Raw genomic sequence first — 22,155 nt, 5'->3', positions numbered from 1 at the left:
CGGTAACTTATTTCCTGTTTTCATGCAAAACGTCTAGCTAGCTAGCTAACTTTCTTATGATCAAACGGACGATATGGTTTAGCTAGCGAGATACTTGCGATCGAATTATTTCGAGAGGTTTTGGGAGTCGGTCGTAAGAGATTTTTTAAGATGATGTCTTTTCTTCCACCCCTCCCAGTTCAGGAGAGTTCATGTCTGCAAGCCGCCGAGTCAAAGCCATGGTCGGTCACCTGAAGTTCAGGGTTTTCTGCCTTTGCTTTGCAGCCGTTCATTGCAGACATACCGCGATCAATAACAACGATGGCATGAAGCAATAATATTCCCTTTTTCTTGAGTCTGGTCGTCGCGCGACGCAGTCTTGGATATTTAGCAACGTATTAGTTTATAATAAGAAACGGATCGCAATGGTTTTTTTTTTTTTTTTTTTTTCATTTGACCCAACGTAGGATGTTCAGTTTAGCTTTAGGTTGTGCTTTTATCAGTCATATAATAAAGGGATGTGTTATTACGCTCTCTGTCCGCCAGAGGAACCCGAAGGTAGAACGTAACATTTATCAAAAGACTATTTACTGACAATGTACTGTGCAAATATGAAACATAAAAAATCTACAGAAGTGAATATCACCATTGGTTGATAAGGAATTGGTGGCTTGGCAAAATATATGTAATTTGCTTTAATGTTGGTGATATTGGATTACTGTGTTGTAGTGGCTACATTATAGAAATGATGCATTGATGCTAGCTATTTAATTATTATATATTTTATTTTGCTAGAACTTATTTAACTACAAGTTACCTATAGCTAGTTCCTCGACAAACGGAATGCTGCACGCTTTGACATAAAATTGATAACTTGCTGGCCCTAAACAAATTGGTATTCTGTGTTGTATGATTACAAACTTAAAGTCCATTATCTAGCTACTTGGTGAATTTGCTTAATTCCAGTAGTGCACATTTTACCATGAGATCACAGTATTCCTAATCTTGAAGTCATCATGAAGGTGTTTACAATAACAATAATGACTTTTAAAGGACTAACGTTACTGGGCATCTGCGTTTAAAACTCTCTTGGGTGTTAGGTGATATGTCAAGATCGAGCATAATTTAAGAAGTGAAAAGTTGTTTTACTAAGAGTATGTCTTATACTTAGGTTATTTGGGGGAGGTTACTTGCATTGTAAGTGTGGAGCCCGGGATATGGTGGCCTCAGCCAGCAGATGTTTGGAGAGGATTCCTGCACTGGCATGGTCCTGATGGAGACAGCCCTGTGTTTTTTACTGTACACTGCACTGGACTGGACTCTGTGGTCACGCTGTGTGACCGCTCTCAGCGGTGGAGTATAGCGCTTACAGGAGTCATCACACAGTTGAGGGCAGTGGTCAGAATTCCGGACTTAAAATCTTTGTGAAGTCAAAATACTTTCTTATTCCAATTTAAGGGGAAAAATTGGTGCTACACATGTTGCACTTTTCAAAAGGACTGCTGAATACCCGTTTTGTTTTTGTAAAAGTGATAAAAGTGATAAAACTCATTGTTCCTGTAGCTATCTACATCGGTATTGGTGTCAAACCAGGTTAGGCTGTTAAAGCTGTACATGTATCGCTAAACAGAAAGTAGGCCTTTGAAAAAAATGACATGGAATAAAAATTGTGTCTGTTGCACAGTCCTGTACTCATTGTAAATTTGCTCACTTGGTATTGTAAAAATGTATTTATTTATTAATGTCATTATTTATTTTGTGTAGGCTAATCATTTTTTTCTATAATCTTTGGCTCATTATCTGTGGTTAAATAAAGAACCACAATTGATGTAACTACAATGCTTACACATGTACAGATAAATGCATTATTTACTTTGCTTTTAGTGTTTATTAAAGAGCTCAGATTGAACAGCAAGGCCTATTTTATTCGTATCATAAATATAGAACAAAATGATCACAGGCTAGCCAAATATCAGGGCATGATGTAACAGGACTAAAATAAAATTAACCCTTGTAACATATTCTGCTAAAAAGGAAAAATAAATAACTTGTGTCTTTGTCTGTGAGCCAGAGCCCAGCATTCTCTGGTTATAAAAAGAGTACTGTATGTTTAACATAGGAGCAGGCAGTAAAACGGCCCTCACAGGCACTGATGGCTCACACAGAATCTTTTCTTAGCCTTTGAAGAGTGGGTTTTTGGGAATGTTTATTTTTTTGTTTGTTAATTTTTCCTTCTTAAAATTCTAAGCCAGTGTTCTAGGACTCCATTGTTTTCAGTAGTGGTCGATGTGTCAGAATTAGTATCCTCACTGATGAACATTCTAATCACATATTTGTGATTAGAATGTTCACTTAACCAAACATTCTAATCACAAATATGTGATTTGAATGTTTTGAAGATGATTCTAATCAAATATTGGTGATCTTAACTTAAAGGGTTAAAAGCTGTCCTGCTTTGATTTGAAGGCCAAAAGGTAGCAAGCAGGACTCTGCGTGATATTTGAAGAGGTAATTTAACAGGCGTTACATTGTAAGTTGCCCTGGATAAGGACATCTGCTGAACAAACAGGTCTGCATTGTGTAAATTGAGAATGCTTTCCCTTGTCTTCAAACTACAGCCTATATGGCTTACTCTTATCAAATGGCATAATCAGGCCACAATAATAAACAATATCACAAGAAAATAGGCATTCATTATTATTTCTTAATTTCTAATTCACATTTTCTAATTCAAGTTCAGAGAAAGACTGGGTTGCAGCCATAAAATCGCTGCCACAAGTCATTGCTGTAATGTTTGCACACTCTGAAGTAACATTTTCAGAAATCTATTCTGTGTTCATATTGAAGCAAAGTAATATGGTCTGGGGGAAAACAATTTCGATACAAACTTTACCTGAGAATCAGACTGTTTTCATTTGCATCCAGACAAATTGCTTTGAAATACAGAGCATAGACAAATAACCTTCTAACTGTACTCCAGTGTGATCTGTGATATGTCAAGCTTTAAGAGGTTTATGTGAAAGGTTTTTACATTAAGATGACATGAAGCAACTATAAGTAGCCTGTAGCAAAAAGGTTCTTTGTGGGCAGTGACCTCACTGGTCCACTGTAATATATCCATGGCTTCCTGTCTAAGATTCTATTTCTTGGTAGGGGTAGGAGGAACAGTATAGGTAGATTTGCCCAATGGCATTGGCTATGGATCAGTTTCAGCTTCTTGGAGTAAATGGTCTGGGTTTATACGAGGCTCGTGTTAGCTGATCCTTAATCAGCCATTGGGAGGGCACTACAGTCCTATCCACTGGAAGTGGTGTGGAAAGGCACAGCCAGCATATTGTAAGCAATGCCCACCCTGGAGCATTCTGGGATATGTAGTCCCTGCCTTTCTCTGTTTCTGATTTATGCATCTCTGTTTGATGGTGGAGCCCTTTTCTCCCTGGTAACTTTAGGTTTTGATTTCAAGTTGAGACCTCAATAGATTTATTTTTCTTCTAAAATAGCAGGCAGAATGTTCTTCTTCATTCAAATCAATATTAACCATTAGCCAAAGTTCCGAAGCTCCAATTACTCCCAATTATAGAGATTGTAACATATTAAGATGTTGCATCAGTTCTTTCAGAACCATTTATTCAGTTTGTGCATATTGACCGCATTCATTTTCTCACCAGACCTGCACACTGGGTTTGTGTCTGTGAAGGACATAAGATATTCTGTGTGTTGAACATGCATTGCTTGTTTGCGTGCTGCTCACATCAAGGTGCAGAAAAAACACTCTCTGTTCAATAAGTGACCCATAAGTGATGTTTGTTCTATTCTGAATTCAGATGTGGTATTCTGAATTCTGCCACTTCATAACCTGAGTCCTCTAAGCAGTTGCTTTTTCTATTGGCAGAAATGGTATTCACAATACTAATGGGTATTGTTGAGAGGTTGCAGCTACTGCACCCTCATGAATTATTTTGGTATTTGTAGTTTCGTCGGTAGTAGAAAAGGGAAGGCGTTGCTAGTTTGGTGGAGCTGTTTGCTCACTCTGTCAGTGAACAAGGGACATCTCTAATTTCTGGACCACTTAATTGCAGCCAAATGTGTACAGAATGTCTGTGCAACAGTAACAGTGCATTGTTTAAGAAAGGAATAGCTATTAACTGATTTGTCTAAAATTCTCTCAAACTTGGCAAAGAAAAAAATAACCTGAAATTAGGCAAACTGCATGAATCTTTTTCTTTCAATGACCGGGTCACATATCTATATGCCTACATTTCCAACCTGGAGACAATTTCCCATCCCTGACAGGATTTGACATGAAATATGTCGAACATATGTGAAAGGGAACTTCTAGCCATGAAGAAGTAGAACAAACTAAATCGCAATTATATGTTAACAGCATTTTTTAGTGAAGCTGGATGAGTTTGTTTAAACCACCTTTTAAATGGGTATCAGCCCATTTTTTTCTTTCTGTGTTCAACTTTGCAGATCAAGCAGGGTCAAGCTCCAATTACACTGTTGTGTGGATATTCAGAATTATTCTTTAAGTTATTATTTTTCTCTCAAACAAAAACTCAGAGACAGAGATTCAAATTGTACTGTGTGTGTGTGTTTGTGTCTGCACCTGAGAGAGTGTGTGTGTGTGTGTTTGTGTGTGTGTGGGGCACTAAACCCGTGCTACAATATTTCAAAATCAGTTGTATTTAAGCTGACCTTGGGGCAAACTCTACCCGTTGTCATATTTCATTGTCGAGTCTTCTCTGCAGCGTTTCGATGTTCCATTGCTGTACGTGATTATTGTTTTTTCTTCTGCCTATATAGTTTGTCCCTGGTTAATTCCAGAATGAATGTTAAGAAGTGAGGAACTGGGTCTTGTTGGAGGAGAAGAGAAAGGACAGGCCGTATCTCCTTACCAGTGTTGTGTTCATGGTGGGCCCCTGGCCGCCTTCTCTCGGTGATTATAATGACCCCGGCTGGCCTAGGGCCTGAAAACCGTTGGATTAAGGGGAAAGGAAAAACACGAGGGGGGTTTTCCATCCGGCACTTGGCATTGGATCCGTATAGAATATCTGCCAAAAACCAACTTAAACTCAGGCTCTCGCAAAGTGTCCGCTGAACTGAGCTCAAGTGACTAATAATGCACAGGCTTTTAACTTAAAAATGAATTAAAGGGCAACAGGAAGGCGGGAGGCTTGCGCGCGTTAGCATGCCGCGCACGTCCGCAGCCGTCCAGAAATCCAATGCCACTGGCTCCCACTGCTAGGTGTGACACGGCGCTACCGCGCCTCCCAAACCAAGAAGCCACACTTCATCAAACCTGGGGGGGGGGAGGGCTGTCCTGGAAGAACCCCAACAACCTATACAAAGCAGAATTTTGTTTGAAAGGTCGTTTGAATCCCAGGAAGAATTACAGCCCCCCTTTCTCCCCTCCCCCCCCCCCCTTTTTTTTTAAACATTATTAATAGTGCCGTTTCAGGGTATGTTCAATGACATGAAAATGTAAATGAAATGTGGATTTTCAAGTTTTCAAAATTTCCATGTCAGCTTTCAGTCCAAAGCTCAATACTTATCCAGTGCTAATGAAGTTTGTGTAGCATTGGACCTGCAAATGAATGATACCTCTGGGGAACCCTACCTTGATTCATACACATAATTTAATGAGCATTTTATCGCTCCGGCTATTTCTTTTGAGACCAAGATGTTTTGTTCTTTTTCCCACCACTTATAGATCTCTCCTGAAGGTCATGTGATGAAGCATAGTCCTCAGCTTCTGTGAAAGGCTCCCCACACCGCTCTTCTGCCCATCTTAGGTTTTTGAAAAATTGCACTTCCTAATTCCCGCTGACCTAAATAACCTCAAAGGAAAAACTCTGTTACTGTACCAGGAGTCCAGTCAGCAAAAAAACAGAAAAACACTTCCCAATTAAACCCTCTGCGAATAAGGTGCGCTCCTCCTTCCCGGCGATTTTCAGAAGTTTGACAAGCCGCACCGTGGCGATCCGCAGCACCGCGAGGCCGGCCCTTTGGCCGCTGTAGGCCTCGCGCTGAGTAATAAGGATCTCACAGGAGCGGCCGACAGTCTGTTGGCAGCCCGTTCGAAAGCAACAGCTCGCCGTTTCATCAGGGAAGGAGGAGAAGCTGCAAAAAGAGCTCAGGGCGGTTTTTCTCTCTCTCTCTCTCTCCTTCCCTGCCTCCCTCCCTCCCTCGCTCCGTGTGTGTGTGTGTGTGTGTAACGCCGGGCCAATGCGTCCGCGCCCTGCGGGATGGGCCGTTTCACCGCCGGCTACTTGAGGGATGGAGCCCGGAGACCTGGGGGACCCGGGGGCCGCCCGGCTGCCAGACAGCCGTGCCAGAGAGCCGCACTAAACAGGGCTGATTTATCGATCTGGGTGTTCGTTTCAGCGTGGCCGGCCGGAGGGGGGGCAGGAGGCAGCGGGGGGGGGGCAAGCGATACGATTGCAGTGAAGCCAAGTCCGGCGCAACCGTCCGTGGAACGCCGACAGGCGGTGCAGTGTGCCGGGGCAGAATAAAGCACGGTCACGCGGCTCGGCCTGCCAGTAACGGAGAGCTTCGCTTCCAGAATGCTACACTGGTATTTGGGGGAGAAAAAACTAAAACAAAAAAGGCTTTACTCATAACTTTGAGGTAGAGCGATTGTAATTCGGTGCCCTTTCGCGCAGAGGGACGGGCGCGGGGTGACCTCACTTCCTGTGCGGTTGCAGGGGTTTTGGGCCTCCTGGCGCACGGTAGGTCCGGACGCGGCGCGGTGACCTCGCTCCTGCCTCTGGACCCGGGACGGGGCTCCACGGCCCGCTCCCAGCAGCGAGGGAGCGAGCCACGCTAATCCATCTAACAGCAGCCGGCCCTGCGGTTCTGCTTCAGATTCTGGTCCTGGGCAATCGCACGGTGATGGAAAGGCCCAGGAATGAGCCGGACACGGTGTATATCCTCCGATATTGGCAGCTGGGAGGGGAAACGGTATATCATCCGGGAGGACAGAGCGTTGGCTCCGGTACAAAGCCACAAAGTCCAATTCCTTTCTCTTAAAAGGCACGGGGTCATTCTCTGAAAAGCTATCAATACTTGCTCCTGCTCTAATAAATGAACATGTCTGACTTATGGTTAACCTTCATTTTAAGCTTCCTCTAAGACCGTTGGTCTTTGACAATGAAAGGAGTTTGGTTGGGGAAAAGCCGCCAGTGATATCTGTAATAAAGGCATTTATGATAAACACTTTGCATTTACAACTTCCAACCAAGGAGCTGCTCCAATTACCTTTTAAATTCTTGTTGTGGTGAAAGCCAAAATGATCAATGGATTGACAAGCCCTGATTAGGCTGTTGGAGCTAAGTGGACTTGATGTTCCTCCTTGTGGGAATATAGCTAATGAGTCCCTTTAATTAAAAACAAAAAACAAAGCAACCTATACTAGATTAGTAGGATATTTTGAATCTCAAATGTATAAATCTGTAAAGTTGTTTAAAAAAAATCTGAAATCATCTGTGGTGACTTAAATGTATGTAAAAATAATTCCATAGCAAGGTTTACTTCCAGAAAGAAAAGAGGCATCATTTGAGGACCAGCTTGCATCACCCAGAAGACCAATCTCAAAATGATGCCAACCTCCTCAATTGCTGTTTCATCATCCCCATTTCAAAGCTGTTTAGTTGTAACCCATTTCTTCTTAATTCCAATCTAAAAATGTCCAATTTAAGCTCTGCAAGAAAAGTGTCCTCATTACAAGATCATCTTAAAATACGGAAGCACGATTCGTTTTCTGAAGTGACATCTCAAGGAACAGTTTAGAAGAAATCACTATCTCCTTAATTGCTTATAGACAAGGTGCACCATGAAGATCTTCGGTGGGACGACTACAGTGGAAAAACCGCCACTGAGAAATGGTACCGTCAGATGTCACCGAATACACTGAAACGGGGAGAGGATTGTGCCGTGATTGAAACCATTTGCAGTAAATATTTTCCAAAGTGGCGGGCTGTAGCTTCAGGTTGTGCGTCGCTCCATTAATCCAGGCTCCTCTTGAGGAAGCAGGCAGCTGCGGATGCCTTTTCCATTCCTCCAGAAGATTTTCTAGATTGCGGTGTAAATATTCTGCAAGACCTGGCAAAAAAAAAACGATCCCGTTGGGCTCTGTGTTATTCACGTCATCTTTCAGTTAAAAGGATGGAGGTAATTCTGTGTGAAATCTAAGCCTCGTTGTGAGTGCGGTCGCTGTTCCTCCTCCGAGGTAGCAGACCGTCTTCGCAAGGTGACGAGGTCGTTGCGCCGTTGCCCTTCTTGGTTTCCCTGGCTACGACCTGTGATTTGTACACGAGAAACATATAAATCATTTGGGTTTAAATAAATGCAAATGAAGGACTGGCCGTTTGGAGCCTGCGTGGTGCTTTTGGGCGATAACCTCGCTGCGATGCGGCTCGTGTGTTTCCAGCAGATTGTTATGAACATCGTCCGGGTCTGTTTTTAGGGAGGCTCGCAGGGGAGGGGGAGAGCGATGTTCTTTCACTCAGAGGTACCGGCGTGACAGAGAACAGTGGGACGAGAACAATGCCTCTGCGGTCGGTCGCCCTGTCCACCCGCCGTTTTTAACATGGAGATTGGAAGCGGCCCTGCCTCTCAGGCCTCACGGAGACCTGCATGCAAATGAAGACGGTCTCTCCCGCCGCGCGGTGATTTTAATGCCGTCGGACCGCCTCTCCATTCCGGCAGTGACCAGGGCCGATCCCGCTCCGTCTCGCACTGACAGCCTCAAATGGCCGCGGGCCAATGTGCCAAACGGCTGTCATCTCGGTGCCACTGAAAAAAAAAAAAAAAAAAAAAAAGACATGCTTTTTTTTTTTGTGTGATTGCCTATCTACGTTCCCGCTGCAAGCAGGACTGGTGTGTTTACAGCGGCAGAGAGGCTACGCTGTCTCACACAGCCGCCCTTTGACCCCTGTTTCTCTTACCTGGTGTCCACTCAGGCCGGTTCTGAGTGAGGCTGTTTAACATCGAGGCTCTGTCCTAAGTGGTCAGATTCAGAGAATATGAATAATGAATAATTTATAATGTTTTCAGGACTTTGTGGCTCAGCTATAAAGACTGTAACTGCTAAAATATATTAGAATCAGTAGGGCCGCCAGATGGTACGCTCGTACACACTGTTCGTACCACAAGAACATGACAAAATGTAATTTTAACCCATACAAATGATTCATTCTCTGTATTTCTCCAAATAATGTATTCAGTACAGTGACTAGACCCATGTAACTGGGCAAAAATAATAATAATAATTTGCCTTTTAAAATGTGAAAAATGCAATGATGGCCTCCAATTGGTGGGTATAAGTGAGCTGTTTTGCATAATGGCAGCTAGTTGGATGGATTGTCATTAGGGGAAAAAAGTGATGTGAAAATTGACAGCGAGGGTGCCATATGAGGCTTTGATGCGTCAGGGGCAAGGAGAGTCAACTTTAATTAGGTGGGCGCATTCAGCTTCATTATATCACCAAGAGCCGGTGTTGTCACACCGACTTGCTCAGTAGCTATAGCCTATAGAATTTACCGGAAAAAGAGCCACGACAGGGTTTGACAAATCATAGTCCTGTTTGCCACAGTATATGTTCCAGTAGCCTTGTATTATTCCTGGGGTAGTGTAGCAAGAACACTTTGTTCCAGAGCCTAGAGGACTAGCCTACTAGTAAATCTTGGATTTCTTTTTAGCTTAGATTTAATATCTGTACGGTGAACCTCAATTAGTTCTCCCATGAATCATATATATATATATTTATATTATCATATTATATTTTATCTATTATATTTGCCATTACTTGGACTTGTATGTTATACAATGCCTTAAAAAGGTAACCCCGTTCAATTATTTTAGCCAATAAGGTGTGCATATCGATTCTACGATTCTAGCTACACCACTATTACAGTACATTATAGTAATTTGTGCACCACATAAATGGAAATTAACTCACAATTGCTGTCTGTGCAAAGGTATTTATTTCAGCACTGAAACAAATTCCATGTTGTTTCCCAAAATAGCACTGAACTTATTTTGACAATGGTTGTTTGCTTGTCCGCATTGTGAAAAAGTGTCTGGGTAATCAGCGTGGCTGTTAGCCTACCTCGCAAACACTAGCAAAATGTGGGCCCTGGAGAGGGTGTTAATTAATCCATTAGCTACTCCTTAATTATCGTTAAGCCTGTTTGTTTAATTTTGCATGTATTAATGACAGTGTATCATCATGCAAGTTTTGAACATTTTTGTGCTAATTACATTTTAATGTTGGAAGATGTCAAGGGGAGGGGAGGATAGGTTGGAAAAAAAAATTAAAACTTTTGTCTCATTAGCATGTAATCTTAACTGTGTTTCTTACGGTTGTGTCACTTACTCCAAGCGAAGGAGTGCATCAGTGTAAGCATGGATACTCCTCTCGTGTACTAACCCACAAGCCACTGGCCACTTTCCACACTGACGGCCACACTGTACTACACAGGAGCTTGCCCCTCTTGAATGAGATGTTTGGGCACTGGTGGGTGGAGCCCATCTAAACCGGGGACCCGTGTCCCTTGTGGTTTTATGGCATTTGTGGCACGTGACAGTGTTGACCTGGACTGACCGGACGATGACACACAGACTCTGAACTTGCGGGGTCCCACCTGTTCACCCCAGCCCGTGCTCGCCTTTAGTTGCTCCGTAAAACTCTTCTGTGATTCTTTGCATTCTTCGTGCATTCAAGGACTGCACTGCTGTTTTCCGGGGCTTGATGAGGTGATGACAGAGCTTGTGCTCTCCTGCAAGCCTGTTGCTCTCCTCACTTCCCTGTTCTGTCTGACTGAAGCACTGAAGGCTGTCCTTAGAGCACCCCCCCCCCCCCTCACCTTCGCCATCAAGGCTGCTCCCCCTCACGCCGGTCTAGAGGGAGCTCCAGTCATGCTCTGGAACAACCCGGAGACTCACACACAGCAGTAGAGTAAGTTCAGGGACATCTACGGGCTTGTAAAATGGCCGCATCATAATAGATACATTTCCATACAATATGTAATAGATACATTAGCCATTTTTTTGAAAACATTAAAAAAAAAAAAAAAAAAAAAGTAGGAAGGAGACTAAAAAAATATATAAAAAGCCACTTACCAGATTGTTGTCCTGTCAGAGTGCTGGGACGGGCCAAATTTATCAGCGCGAGTTCAGACAGCTGTGTATATTTAGAGAGAGTAAGATCTTCAGAGTGTCCCAATTAATGGAATTACCTCCCTGCCTTTGCCGTACTGTCATCTGCGGAGATGTGCCTAGTGAAGACGCATCTTTTCCCCCGCGCACCATATTGTCCAGTGTGTGTTAATAAGGCTACAGGACCGACAGGCTTATTAGCATAGTCTGTGTGAGGTGCGGTTGGGGGGCGAAGGCAGGCGCTCGTTGATAATTACCATTATCATTCCTTATTAATTACCATTATCTTCTCACCACCAACTGTCCGTGGCCTCAAAGGGGCTGCTGGGTAGCGTAGGCAATGCTCTCAGTTCAGGAAAACGGCGAATGTGTGTTTTTATGAAGGATTGTCTTTTGTGCAGTGAAATCTATTGCAATTTCTTGCCATTATGTACTGTATCTTTGAGTAAAAATAAAAAAAAATTTAAAAAGTGTTTCTTTTCCTTCCAAACATGCATTACACGTCTGTTGAAATACCTTACTGGCCTGCTTTAGTCTAATTTCATGTTTGGAATAAGTTGCAGAGTTAACATTGTGTGTTGGGCAGGCAGCCCCGCCCAAGTCAAGTGTCTACTGACCTTTGGAACACCCCCATGAACTCCTGGGGTTGAGGCTGTTGTGTCTGACACTGAAATCTGTTTAGCTGTGCCGTCTGGCTCCGATACAAAGACCCCTGCCGTTCCATAGGGTGATCCCCGCCTTTCTACCAAGTCATGCTAGAGAAACTCTGGAGCAGAAACAGGAACATTAGGCCGTAACCTCCCTGTCCTGAGGATGTGGGGGTGGAAGTGGCGCGATGGCTGCGTTCGTCTGGGCTCGATGTTCACAGACACCCTCAGACTGGGAGAGCTGACCCCACAATAAGCCAAGGTGCTGGAGGACCATGTTTTCATATTGTTACGTAACTGCCATCATTTCAAATTGTTCACTTATGTTTTTCTTTTTTGAGGATATCCATGGTTCCAAAGAGCGTACCCCATGGCATGGAGGTCTATTTGAAAGCATTTCATCTCTTATTGAATTATTAATTTATTCATGCTCCCATGCAATTATTTGTATTATTCTCACGACAGCACGGTTTACTTGGAGTTCACTTAAATGCCTACAGGCCTCAGCTTTCAGGTTTTAGTATCTAAAACGTCCACAAAACGTTGGCGAAGAGCAGTGAGTCCCTAACCCTGCCCCCAGAGCCCAGTGGTCAGCTCTCTGTGATAACATTTATCATCATCCTGATAATTATTCAAAATCATACATCATGTCACTTGGGAAATCGCTTTGCAAAAGGCTCGGAAAAATAGCACCTTGACTCTAAAATATGCGTACTTAGACCAAAATAAAATTCTTGGAAACACAAATAGATTATATGAAAAACTATCCGTGTTGGCCTTTGGATTTCAGGAGAGTGGCATGACGTCTGTCAGGCGACACGTGATGTCTGTGAGTTCCAGTAGCGAGCCCACACTGTCGTGCTCCCCCTTGTCTCCTCTGTGAATATGTGCAAAATGACACTGAACTGACTTCGTTGTCTCATTGCTTTGCTCGGTCCTGCAGCTTGATGCGACTGAGTAACCAAAGTCACGAGGTACCAAAGCCCATGCCATTAGGAATAGGCTGCGTGTGATGCACCAGAGAGAACATAAACTTGCATTGTGTTGAGGGCGTTAAGTGTATGAAATTACGCTGTGATATGCTGAGTTGTAGGACGTCGTAAAACGCCTGAAAGGAGAAGCAGGTGTTTGTGTTTACAAAACCCTTTGTTTAATTATGCATTCATCTTACTTCAAAGGTTAATTGCCTCTCCCTTCCACAGACAAAGGGAAATCTTTCACATATTTAATTGTAATCTTGATTCTCTCCCCGTCCCAGTTGTCTGAAAAGCGTAGCGGCAATCCGGTTCCTTCTTTCCGATGCGGGTCAAGACGTTCGGCAATGTCACGGCGCTCTGAGATAAAATGTTTGATTCGCCCCGACTATCGCCTGCTGGAAGATAGGCTTCTCAGATAGGGCTCTCTTCGCCGCGTGAAAGATAACCGATCTCCACCAGTCAGAGCCTCTCCCTTTAAACCTGCCCCTTCAGAGCGAGCAGACAAGACACACGTCTCATTTCCTGCTGAAATCATTTCATTTTCACCCCACTTTTGCCGACACCCGGGCCCCCGCCGTCGTTGTCGAGGGCAACGTGGGGCTGGAGAGCGGCCGGGAATCGGTCGGCGGTGGCGGGTCGGGCGTGCGGCGCTGGAGTGGCGCGGTGCTCCTGAAAGGCGGTCCTTTGAGAACGACGGTCACACGACCTGCAGTTTCGGCCCGCGGAGAGGGAGTTCAAACAGAGGCTGCTGCCGTGACCTCGGGTCGCCAATCTAGCCATTTCCTTTACGATATTACCGGCGTCACGGACGTTCTGGTGTCACGGGAAAGTGGTCATACGGCACGATCGCACACCGATACTCAAACTCAGGTGACAAAACTTAGTGGGGGGGGGGGGGGGTGAGGGGGGAAGCTCTGAACCAAATAAAAGCAAGCAAGAAATCAGCCCTAGCTGCCACTGCATCTGGGAGTGCAGGAAATCCCTTTGGCTCAATGGGAGGAGAGAGAGATGGTGGGCTCTATAGGGAATTCTAATGGCAGTCTCGGGCTTATCTGAGTGCAACTAGTGCTGTGCTATATAGACGCCGGGATCAGAGATGATGAGGGGGGGAGTGTGTGACATCTGTGACATAGGAGTGTGTGTGTGTGTGTGTGCGTGCGTGCGTGCGTGCGTGCGTGCGTGCGTGCGTGCGTGCGTGCGTGCGTGCGTGCGTGCGTGCGTGCGTGCGTGCGTGCGTATGTGTGTGTGTGTACGTGTGTGTGTACATGTGTATGTGTGTGTATGTATGTGTATGTATGTGTATGTGTGTGTATGTGTATGTATGTGTGTGTGTGTGTGTGTGTGTGTATGTGTGTGCAGTGTCCTATGGTAACCACCTCTCTGGGGCCAAAGTGAACCCTGCTGGCCAGATGTGCTCCGAGTGCACTGCTCCCCGCAGGTCAGCCAGGTTCAGTTGCCAGGCAACCGGTTCTCTCCTTCCCCCAGGAGCAGAAGGTAGACCGCGCGTCTCTCGTCAGGTCGACCGAGGTGAAGACAGCCTTGATTTGTGCGAACAAGAGGGAAGATAGAATGATATGTTCAAATTCAATTTCTGAGATCATGCTTGAGTGTCAAAGTAGCAGCAAGCCCTCTTTGTTACTTTTACCAATTTTATTTTTACTTTTTTTTTTTTTTTTTTTTCTTCCGCGCACATTTATGGATTTATTTCGCGCAGGTGTGGGTGGGGGGAAAAAACTTGGGGTCGTGGCCAAACAGCTTTGTTTCTTTAGCCATATTTTTTTCATAGCTTATCGGTAACGTTCTTTTCTTCGTTTTGCCCTTGTCTGGCAAGCAGTAATGTTTTGCTTATGAATATTGATACATGAAGTGTATATTAATGACCCCCCGTGACCTTAACCCTATCCTCCTTTCCTCCCCTGGTGGTATATGCAGTCTCATGAATATTAATTCAGCTCTGTAACCTCCATTACCCTAATCTTTGCTGTCTAGCCTCCCAGAAGGACTGGTCACCATGGTAACCCTTTTACTAAACTCCTTTAAACCCTGGGAAAAATATGGCTGAAAGAGCCTGAGAAAGAAGTGCTCCTACTGTAGCTGCAGTGTGCAAATGAAGGGCCTAGAGTTTTCCCCGAAAGCCTGTCTGAACGCCTTCTGCATTTTTTGTGATGACCCTATTGTTTTCAGCCGATTTTAACGATTTTCTGTAGAAGATGTAGACCTCCCACCTACCTGGGACGTTGGTTGTAGACCTAAAATAGGCCAATGTGTTGATCCAGCTTCATGTTCTATGTCAGAATTGTCAGAACAAAACGTCAAGAAATATTTTGATAGTTTTGATGCGCAATCTTCCAGACTTCACTCTGAAAGAGGAGACAATGACTGTGAATGGCTGACAGCTCTAGTTGTTGATGTATGAACAGTCTTGGTGTTGTTTATTGCTGTGAGTTACCCATTATCCCTCGGTGGCTGTAGCGCTGACCGGCGTCTCTTCTCCGTTGTCTCGTAGATCTGGACAGAGTCGAGGAGGAGGAAGCGGATGGAGAGCTTGCGGAAGACGACGGCTGGTTCGGGAACGCCTCCGACACTCCCTCCGAGTCGTCGTACGCGGACGTGCAAGATGACCTCCGCGTTTCCCCCGACGACCCCCGGGACACCTCGGCCGAGAGCTCCCTGGGCTGCCCCACGCCCGTGCCCCGGGCCTCCCTGGACCTCCTGGGGCTGGAGGAGGCCTTCCAAGCGGGCGGGTATTCGGCCCAGGACACCCTCTCCTCCGTTGTGTCCTCTCTCTACGGCGAGGCCTCCCAGGCGCTGGGCAAGCCTCTGAGCAGCAACCTGCGGCGGCTCCTGGAGGCCGGGTCGCTCAGGCTGGAGGCGGCGGAGCTGGCGGGGCGGGGCCGGGACTCGCCCCCCATGAGCCTGGGCTCCAGCGTGTCCCCGTCCTCCCACCACGCTAAGCAGCTGAGCGCCCTGGCCCGGAAGCTGGCCAAAAACTCCTCCTCCTCCACCTCCTCGGCCTCGCCCGCCTCCATGGCGACCGGCAACGCTGTCAAGCAGGAGCCGTGCGACCCCTTCGCCGGGAGCAACGGGGGCGGCGGCTTCGTGTGGGTGGGCGGGGCCGACGTGTGGCCGCCCGCCTCCTGCTCCGCCCCCAGCAGCGGCAGCAGCCTATCGCCGGACTCGGCCATCCAGAAGCTGAAGGCCGCGGCCAACGCCGTGCTGCAGGACAAGAACGCCGTGGCGTCCTCGGCCTCGGCCTCGTCCTCCTCTTCCTCCTCCTCATCCTCCTCCTCCTCGTCCTCCTCCTCCTCAGTGGTGGCGGTCGGGGGCCGGCCGGAGGAGGCGGTGAGGTTCGACGCCTTCGCCTCCCCCTTCAGCCCGCAGTCGGCCAGCTCCACGCTGGCGGCCCTCTCCAAGAAGGTGAGCGAGAGGGGCCTCTCCGGGCCGGAGCAGACCTCCCCCGCCGGCTCCTTCCTCTCGCTCGTCTCCATGACGTCCTCCGCGGCGCTGCTCAAGGAGGTGGCGGCTCGGGCCGCCGGGAACCTCCTCGCCGAAAAGAAGGAGGCCGTGCTGCCAGCTGGCCCTCCGGACGACGCCAAGGCCCAGTCGGACAGGAACCAGAAGGCCCCCACGCCCAGTCAGCCACTGGACCTTCTGCTGCCCCCCACCCCCAAAGGAAAGGTCAAATCCAGCAGTCAAGGTGCTACTGTACTTTCTAACGGGCTGCGGTGCCGCTTTGCACCGCCGAACAGTGTCCAGATGGCTGTTCTGTTCTTGTGTAGCTTTTCCCCTTGTGATGAATGGTGTTTAGCTGTAGGCTGTTGAAGCAAAGCATTCTGAAATGCGAGGGGGGGGGGGAGGGTGGAGAGGCAAGAAAATACAGTGCATGTAGCTTCAACGCAGCTTGTAGAGCAACATTATGCCTCCAGGGATTGTACATGTGTACAATACCTGATTGCGCTTCAAAAAATACATTTTGGTCAGAACTATTTCACTGGCCGTGTAACCTCAGCCCAAGGAAGTCCTACATCGACATGACTACATGGACTCCGGGGCATGCAGGGCTTGTGCTGCTTCAGAACTGAGAAGCTGAGTATTGGCTTTATATGTATCAAAATAGATTTTTACGTGAGTAATTGGAAATAAGTGCAGTGCATTTAATCTGCTTATACGTATAGCCTGTGGAAAACTATGTTGTTGCTATACAAGCTGCTTCGGAGCTGTTTGATGTTTAGGCCCAAACTAAATCGACTCAAATGCCCTATACCCGCAAATGTAAAGCCAATAGGTCATGAGAAACTTCTGAAAGTATTTAAAATATCCTTCATTGCACACAGAAATTGTCTGGGCAAATCAAATACATGCACTAAAACCGAAACAATATAAAAAATTCCTGACACCGAACTATCCTTTTGAGAGAAGTTTTTTTAGCATTTAGCGTACGCAATAATGGATAAACGGACTAGTCATCGACTGTGGTTTACGCCATTCGCTGTGGGACTTCCAGAGCAAGCAAGGGCACGCTCTTACTTTACATGTGTGAATCATCATTTTGTCCTGGGCTTCCCAAATGGAAATAAGATGTCAGAATCTAGCATAAAATTGGAGTCTTCTCAACAGTCTGTGAGTCACCGCCCTCCCCCCACCTCAGCTCCCCTGACGTTAAGGCTTGGGTGAATCACAGATTACAACCCTGCCGTCCCGTCATGTGATCGGGGTCACGGTGCGTCTAACAGCCGTACGGCACGCGGTGGTAAAGTTTGCCACCTCCAGCGCATATTTACTGCAGCTCTCCAAAAGACTGGCTCGCCTCGCAAAGTTTAAGGTTCTGTACAAGGTCAGGGTGGTCGGGACCACGAGAAAATAACTCGGGACAGCTGGGCCTTTGAAAATGGTAGCGTCTTCCCAGAAAAGCTCATTTAATTTTTCTTGGAAGAGCCTTCTGCCAAATCAGGGTCATCACCGTTGCACTCCGTGCGGTAAGGGCACCGGGCTGTCAGGCAGGTCCGCCGGAGTCCGTAACCCTCGCTGTCTCGCATGTCGTGTGCGGCGAACGTCAGGATTTCTGGAAGATTCCAGACAAGCTATTTGAACGCAGGCCTATTCAGTAAGCGGTATGCGCTTAAGTAAGATCTGCTGGTCTGTACAGAAGTGGTTTTCCATTCACATAGATATTTAGTGATTTTTCTAAGCATTTCATATTTTGTAGTGAGAGTCTTTAAATATAAAGGTCAATAAAGGTCAGAAAAAATATTCCTTTAGTATTTGGCGAGACCATTTTTACTAGCAGTTACTTTTAAGGCTGGCATCGGTGATATTGATTGCAGCAGGACTACAAACAGCAATTAAATGGTTCGAATGAGGTAGAGTATGGGGATGTAGGTTCTTTGATTTGAGTTGAGCAGGGCAAAAAGAGAATGAACTGCAAAAAAGTCTGTCTTAATAAGTGTTATAGTCTTGTAATGAGACTTAAAATCTAATTTTCTTTTCCCAAGTAGAAAATATTAGTTTGTTTAAATGTGGCCATTGGCAAACCATGAAAGGAGTCAAATTGTCTCAACTCATTGGCAATAGTTTTGTCTTATTTAGGAAAAAAGTAATAGAAGTGAGATTTAAAGTCTGAATTACTTAAGATTGATTCGTTTTTTGTGAACAATTAACCAAAGATCTTTATTGCCCTGCTTAAGCGGGCTACAGACTACGCGGGGCAGTGTGTGTTTTTCGTGTCAGGGAAGGGGCAGAGCCTCACCCCTCTCTCTGCCCTCTCTCTCTCTCTCTCCCCAGGGTCCCCAGAAGATGTTGGGAAGCCCTTCCAGTGCCCGGTGTGCGGCCTGGTCATCAAACGCAAGAGCTACTGGAAGAGACACATGGTGATCCACACCGGCCTCAAGAGTCACCAGTGTCCCATGTGCCCCTTCCGCTGCGCCCGCAAAGACAATCTCAAGTCCCACATGAAGGTGAGACCAACGCCCGTTTACCAAAATCACCTGATGAGGATGAGGTCCCATAGAAGCCCTTCTTGGTTTCTAGGCCCATCCTGCATTGTCCATGTTCATATGTTTTTTTTTTAACAATTGTATTAACAGTTGGCAAACAAGCAAACGCTCCCAATAAGAAAATTATTATTTTTAAATTTCACTTCTTGAGTATTTTTGACACCGTAAAAAATTGCTTCTAACAAGCAGATAGTTATCATTAATTTCCAGTCAATGCTTCCAAAAATAATACTATCTATGCTGAGAATTTTTAACCTGAACACCAAAGCACAGATTTTTGCCCAAACTGCCAATTTAAATTCTTTAAATAACTGCTCAGTGAACTGTACAAAGGATGTCCTTGTCCCTGTATGTCCGTCTATGACTCGTCCATCCGTTTATCAACACAGAAAGCTGTTGACCGTGCGGTTTGGCCCCCCTGGCAGGTCCACCAGCACCAGGACCGGGGGGAGACGTTCCAGTGTGAGTTGTGCCCCTTCACCTCCTCCCGCCACTTCAGCCTAAAGCTGCACATGCGCTGTCACCAGCACTTCCCCCGCTCCGAGCTCAAGGTGAAGGAGGAGGTCACCACCGACACCGAGGGCGAGGGCGAGCTCCCGGGGGACGCCAAGGGGCCCGGGGCCGGCTCGCCGCTCCCGCCCGAAGCCCTGCTCCGGGGCTCGCCGGCCGGGACGCCCAACCACGTCCACGTGAAGGAGGAGCCCCAGGAGCGCGACGTTTCGGCCCCGTCCCCCTTCGCCCTCTGCCGGGAGCGGTCGGCCAGCAGCGGGGCCAGCCCCCTGGAGCCCCCGGGGCCCAAATCCAGCCCCCCGACCCCCATCGGCGTCTCGCTCTTCAGCCCCGACATCTCCACCAAGACCGCCTCCGACCTTCTCATCAAGCTCTCGGGTACGCGACCAAACCCCCATCCGAAACCGTGCCGTTCGGACTGCCCTCCGGTGCTGTTCTTCCCAAACCGGGTCGGTTAGTCTGAACGGAGCGGTGCTGTGCTCCAGCCGAGAGATTCCTGTGAGGCAACACGGAGCGTGATGTAAATAGCGATGCTCTCACAATAGAGGTCAATGGCAGGCCTGTCGCTCCACTGTGTAATGCTGTCTAATTAGATTGAGATCTTTGGGTGAGAGGAAAAAAAAAACCTTTGAGGAAGTAGAACATTAGATTAATTAAAAATTCATGCATAATTCATAATTAAAAATGAACTGCTAATTTAAAATAATTAGCGCTCGCAGAATCCCCCCCCCACCCCCCCCCCCCCGCCCCCCTTTTCCTCAATCCGAGCCTGACCTTCTGACCCTCGCTTGCGGATGCGTAGACTCCCGCACACGTCGTGTGCCGCGCCGTCTCTATGGTTACACCCCCGGGCGTTGACCGGGTGTCGCGCTCACGTTAGCATCAAGTGGGAGCGTCTTCCAGGCGCTCCGAATGTCAGCGCTGTTCAATGACACGGCAAGGGCGACATGCGTCCCCGCGCAACACACCACTTGTTTTCCGCACCGTGATTGGTTCCGTCTCCCGGCTTAGGGACCTTTCTCGAGACGCTCGCGGAAAGAAAATGGAAGCCAGGGAGGTTTTTTTTTTTCAGATTTTTTTTGGCCAGTTGCTCAAAGCGGTCATTGATCAGCCGCGCAGGGGCCTGGCGCTCTGAATCTCGTTAGCATCTCCTGCTAGGAACTTTCACCGGGTTCTCTTCTGATAACGGATTTTTCAGAGACGGAAACTTTGTAAAAAACGCAAATGGTCAGATATCGATCGGCTTGTTTTATTCGCAGAATAGCCGCAGGTGCCTTTTGAAAGGGCGGAGGGCGCGGGGGCCGGGTGTTGAATCCGGCGGCTGGGATTACGCGGTGGTTCTGAAGAAGCCGTTTGGTGGAGGCCCTGTCAGTCGCAGCGCAGGCCGAGGCCCTGTCAGTCGCAGCGCAGGCCGAGGCCCTGTCAGTCGCAGCGCAGAGAGGCCCTGTCAGTCGCAGCGCAGGCCGAGGCCCTGTCAGTCGCAGCGCAGAGAGGCCCTGTCAGTCGCAGCGCAGGCCGAGGCCCTGTCAGTCGCAGCGCAGGCCGAGGCCCTGTCAGTCGCAGCGCAGGCCGAGGCCCTGTCAGTCGCAGCGCAGAGAGGCCCTGTCAGTCGCAGCGCAGAGAGGCCCTGTCAGTCACAGCGCAGAGAGGCCCTGTCAGTCGCAGCGCAGAGAGGCCCTGTCAGTCGCAGCGCAGGCCGAGGCCCTGTCAGTCGCAGCGCAGAGAGGCCCTGTCAGTCGCAGCGCAGGCCGAGGCCCTGTCAGTCGCAGCGCAGGCCGAGGCCCTGTCAGTCGCAGCGCAGAGAGGCCCTGTCAGTCGCAGCACAGAGAGGCCCTGTCAGACGCAGCGCAGAGAGGCCCTGTCAGACGCAGCGCAGAGAGGCCCTGTCAGTCGCAGCGCAGGCCGAGGCCCTGTCAGTCGCAGCGCAGGCTGAGGCCCTATCAGTCGCAGCGCAGAGAGGCCCTGTCAGACGCATCGCAGAGAGGCCCTGTCAGACGCAGCGCAGAGAGGCCCTGTCAGTCGCAGCGCAGAGAGGCCCTGTCAGACGCAGCGCAGGCCGAGGCCCTGTCAGTCGCAGCGCAGAGAGGCCCTGTCAGTCGCAGCGCAGGCCGAGGCCCTGTCAGTCGCAGCGCAGGCCGAGGCCCTGTCAGTCGCACCGCAGAGAGGCCCTGTCAGTCGCAGCGCAGAGAGGCCCTGTCAGTCGCAGCGCAGAGAGGCCCTGTCAGTCGCAGCGCAGAGAGGCCCTGTCAGTCACAGCGCAGAGAGGCCCTGTCAGTCGCAGCGCAGAGAGGCCCTGTCAGTCGCAGCGCAGGCCGAGGCCCTGTCAGTCGCAGCGCAGAGAGGCCCTGTCAGTCACAGCGCAGAGAGGCCCTGTCAGTCGCAGCGCAGAGAGGCCCTGTCAGTCGCAGCGCAGGCCGAGGCCCTGTCAGTCGCAGCGCAGAGAGGCCCTGTCAGTCGCAGCGCAGAGAGGCCCTGTCAGTCGCAGCGAGCCGCTTGGCACTCTGGGAGGAGGAGTAGCAGGATGAGTGAGGGAGTGGGGAAAGGCACGAGAACGTTAATGCAGTGTAGACCAGAGCGGCATTAGTGTCAACAGTGATGAGCTCCCGTGTAAGTACTAGCTCATTCCTCCTGCTTTTATTGGCTAATTTCATTATAGCGTTCCCACAAGGCATGCGTGTGAAAAAGAGTGAGTGGAAGGGAGGAAGGGAGAAGCTTTTTTTCCCCCCTTGTCAAATCCCTAGGGAGTAAGCAGGAGGGTGAACTTTACGTGACCTTTGACGTACCGTAAGGGTGATTCCGTTTTCGTTTTTTTTCTCTTCTCCCTAGCCTCCCTGTGGGGGTTGAAATGCGTCCCCTTTGATTTCTGACGTGCCCCCCCCCCCGGCCCCG

The 22,155-nt window shown here is 48.1% G+C and overlaps 1 protein-coding gene across 1 annotated transcript in view; it reads left to right on the top strand.

Annotated features, from left to right (window-relative positions):
• znf827 (zinc finger protein 827) overlaps positions 1–22,155 on the top strand; it is a 48,697-nt gene that overhangs the window by 677 nt on the left and 25,865 nt on the right. Inside the window, exons 2-4 of the mRNA XM_061252382.1 lie at positions 15,270–16,460; positions 18,545–18,717; positions 19,182–19,644. Of these exons, the coding sequence (XP_061108366.1) occupies positions 15,270–16,460; positions 18,545–18,717; positions 19,182–19,644 (1,827 nt within the window). The remainder of the gene's footprint in view (positions 1–15,269; positions 16,461–18,544; positions 18,718–19,181; positions 19,645–22,155) is intronic.

Source organism: Conger conger, chromosome 8, assembly GCF_963514075.1.
Source record: "Conger conger chromosome 8, fConCon1.1, whole genome shotgun sequence".
NCBI lineage: Eukaryota > Metazoa > Chordata > Actinopteri > Anguilliformes > Congridae > Conger > Conger conger.
This window is presented reverse-complemented; position numbering and strand designations above follow the sequence as displayed.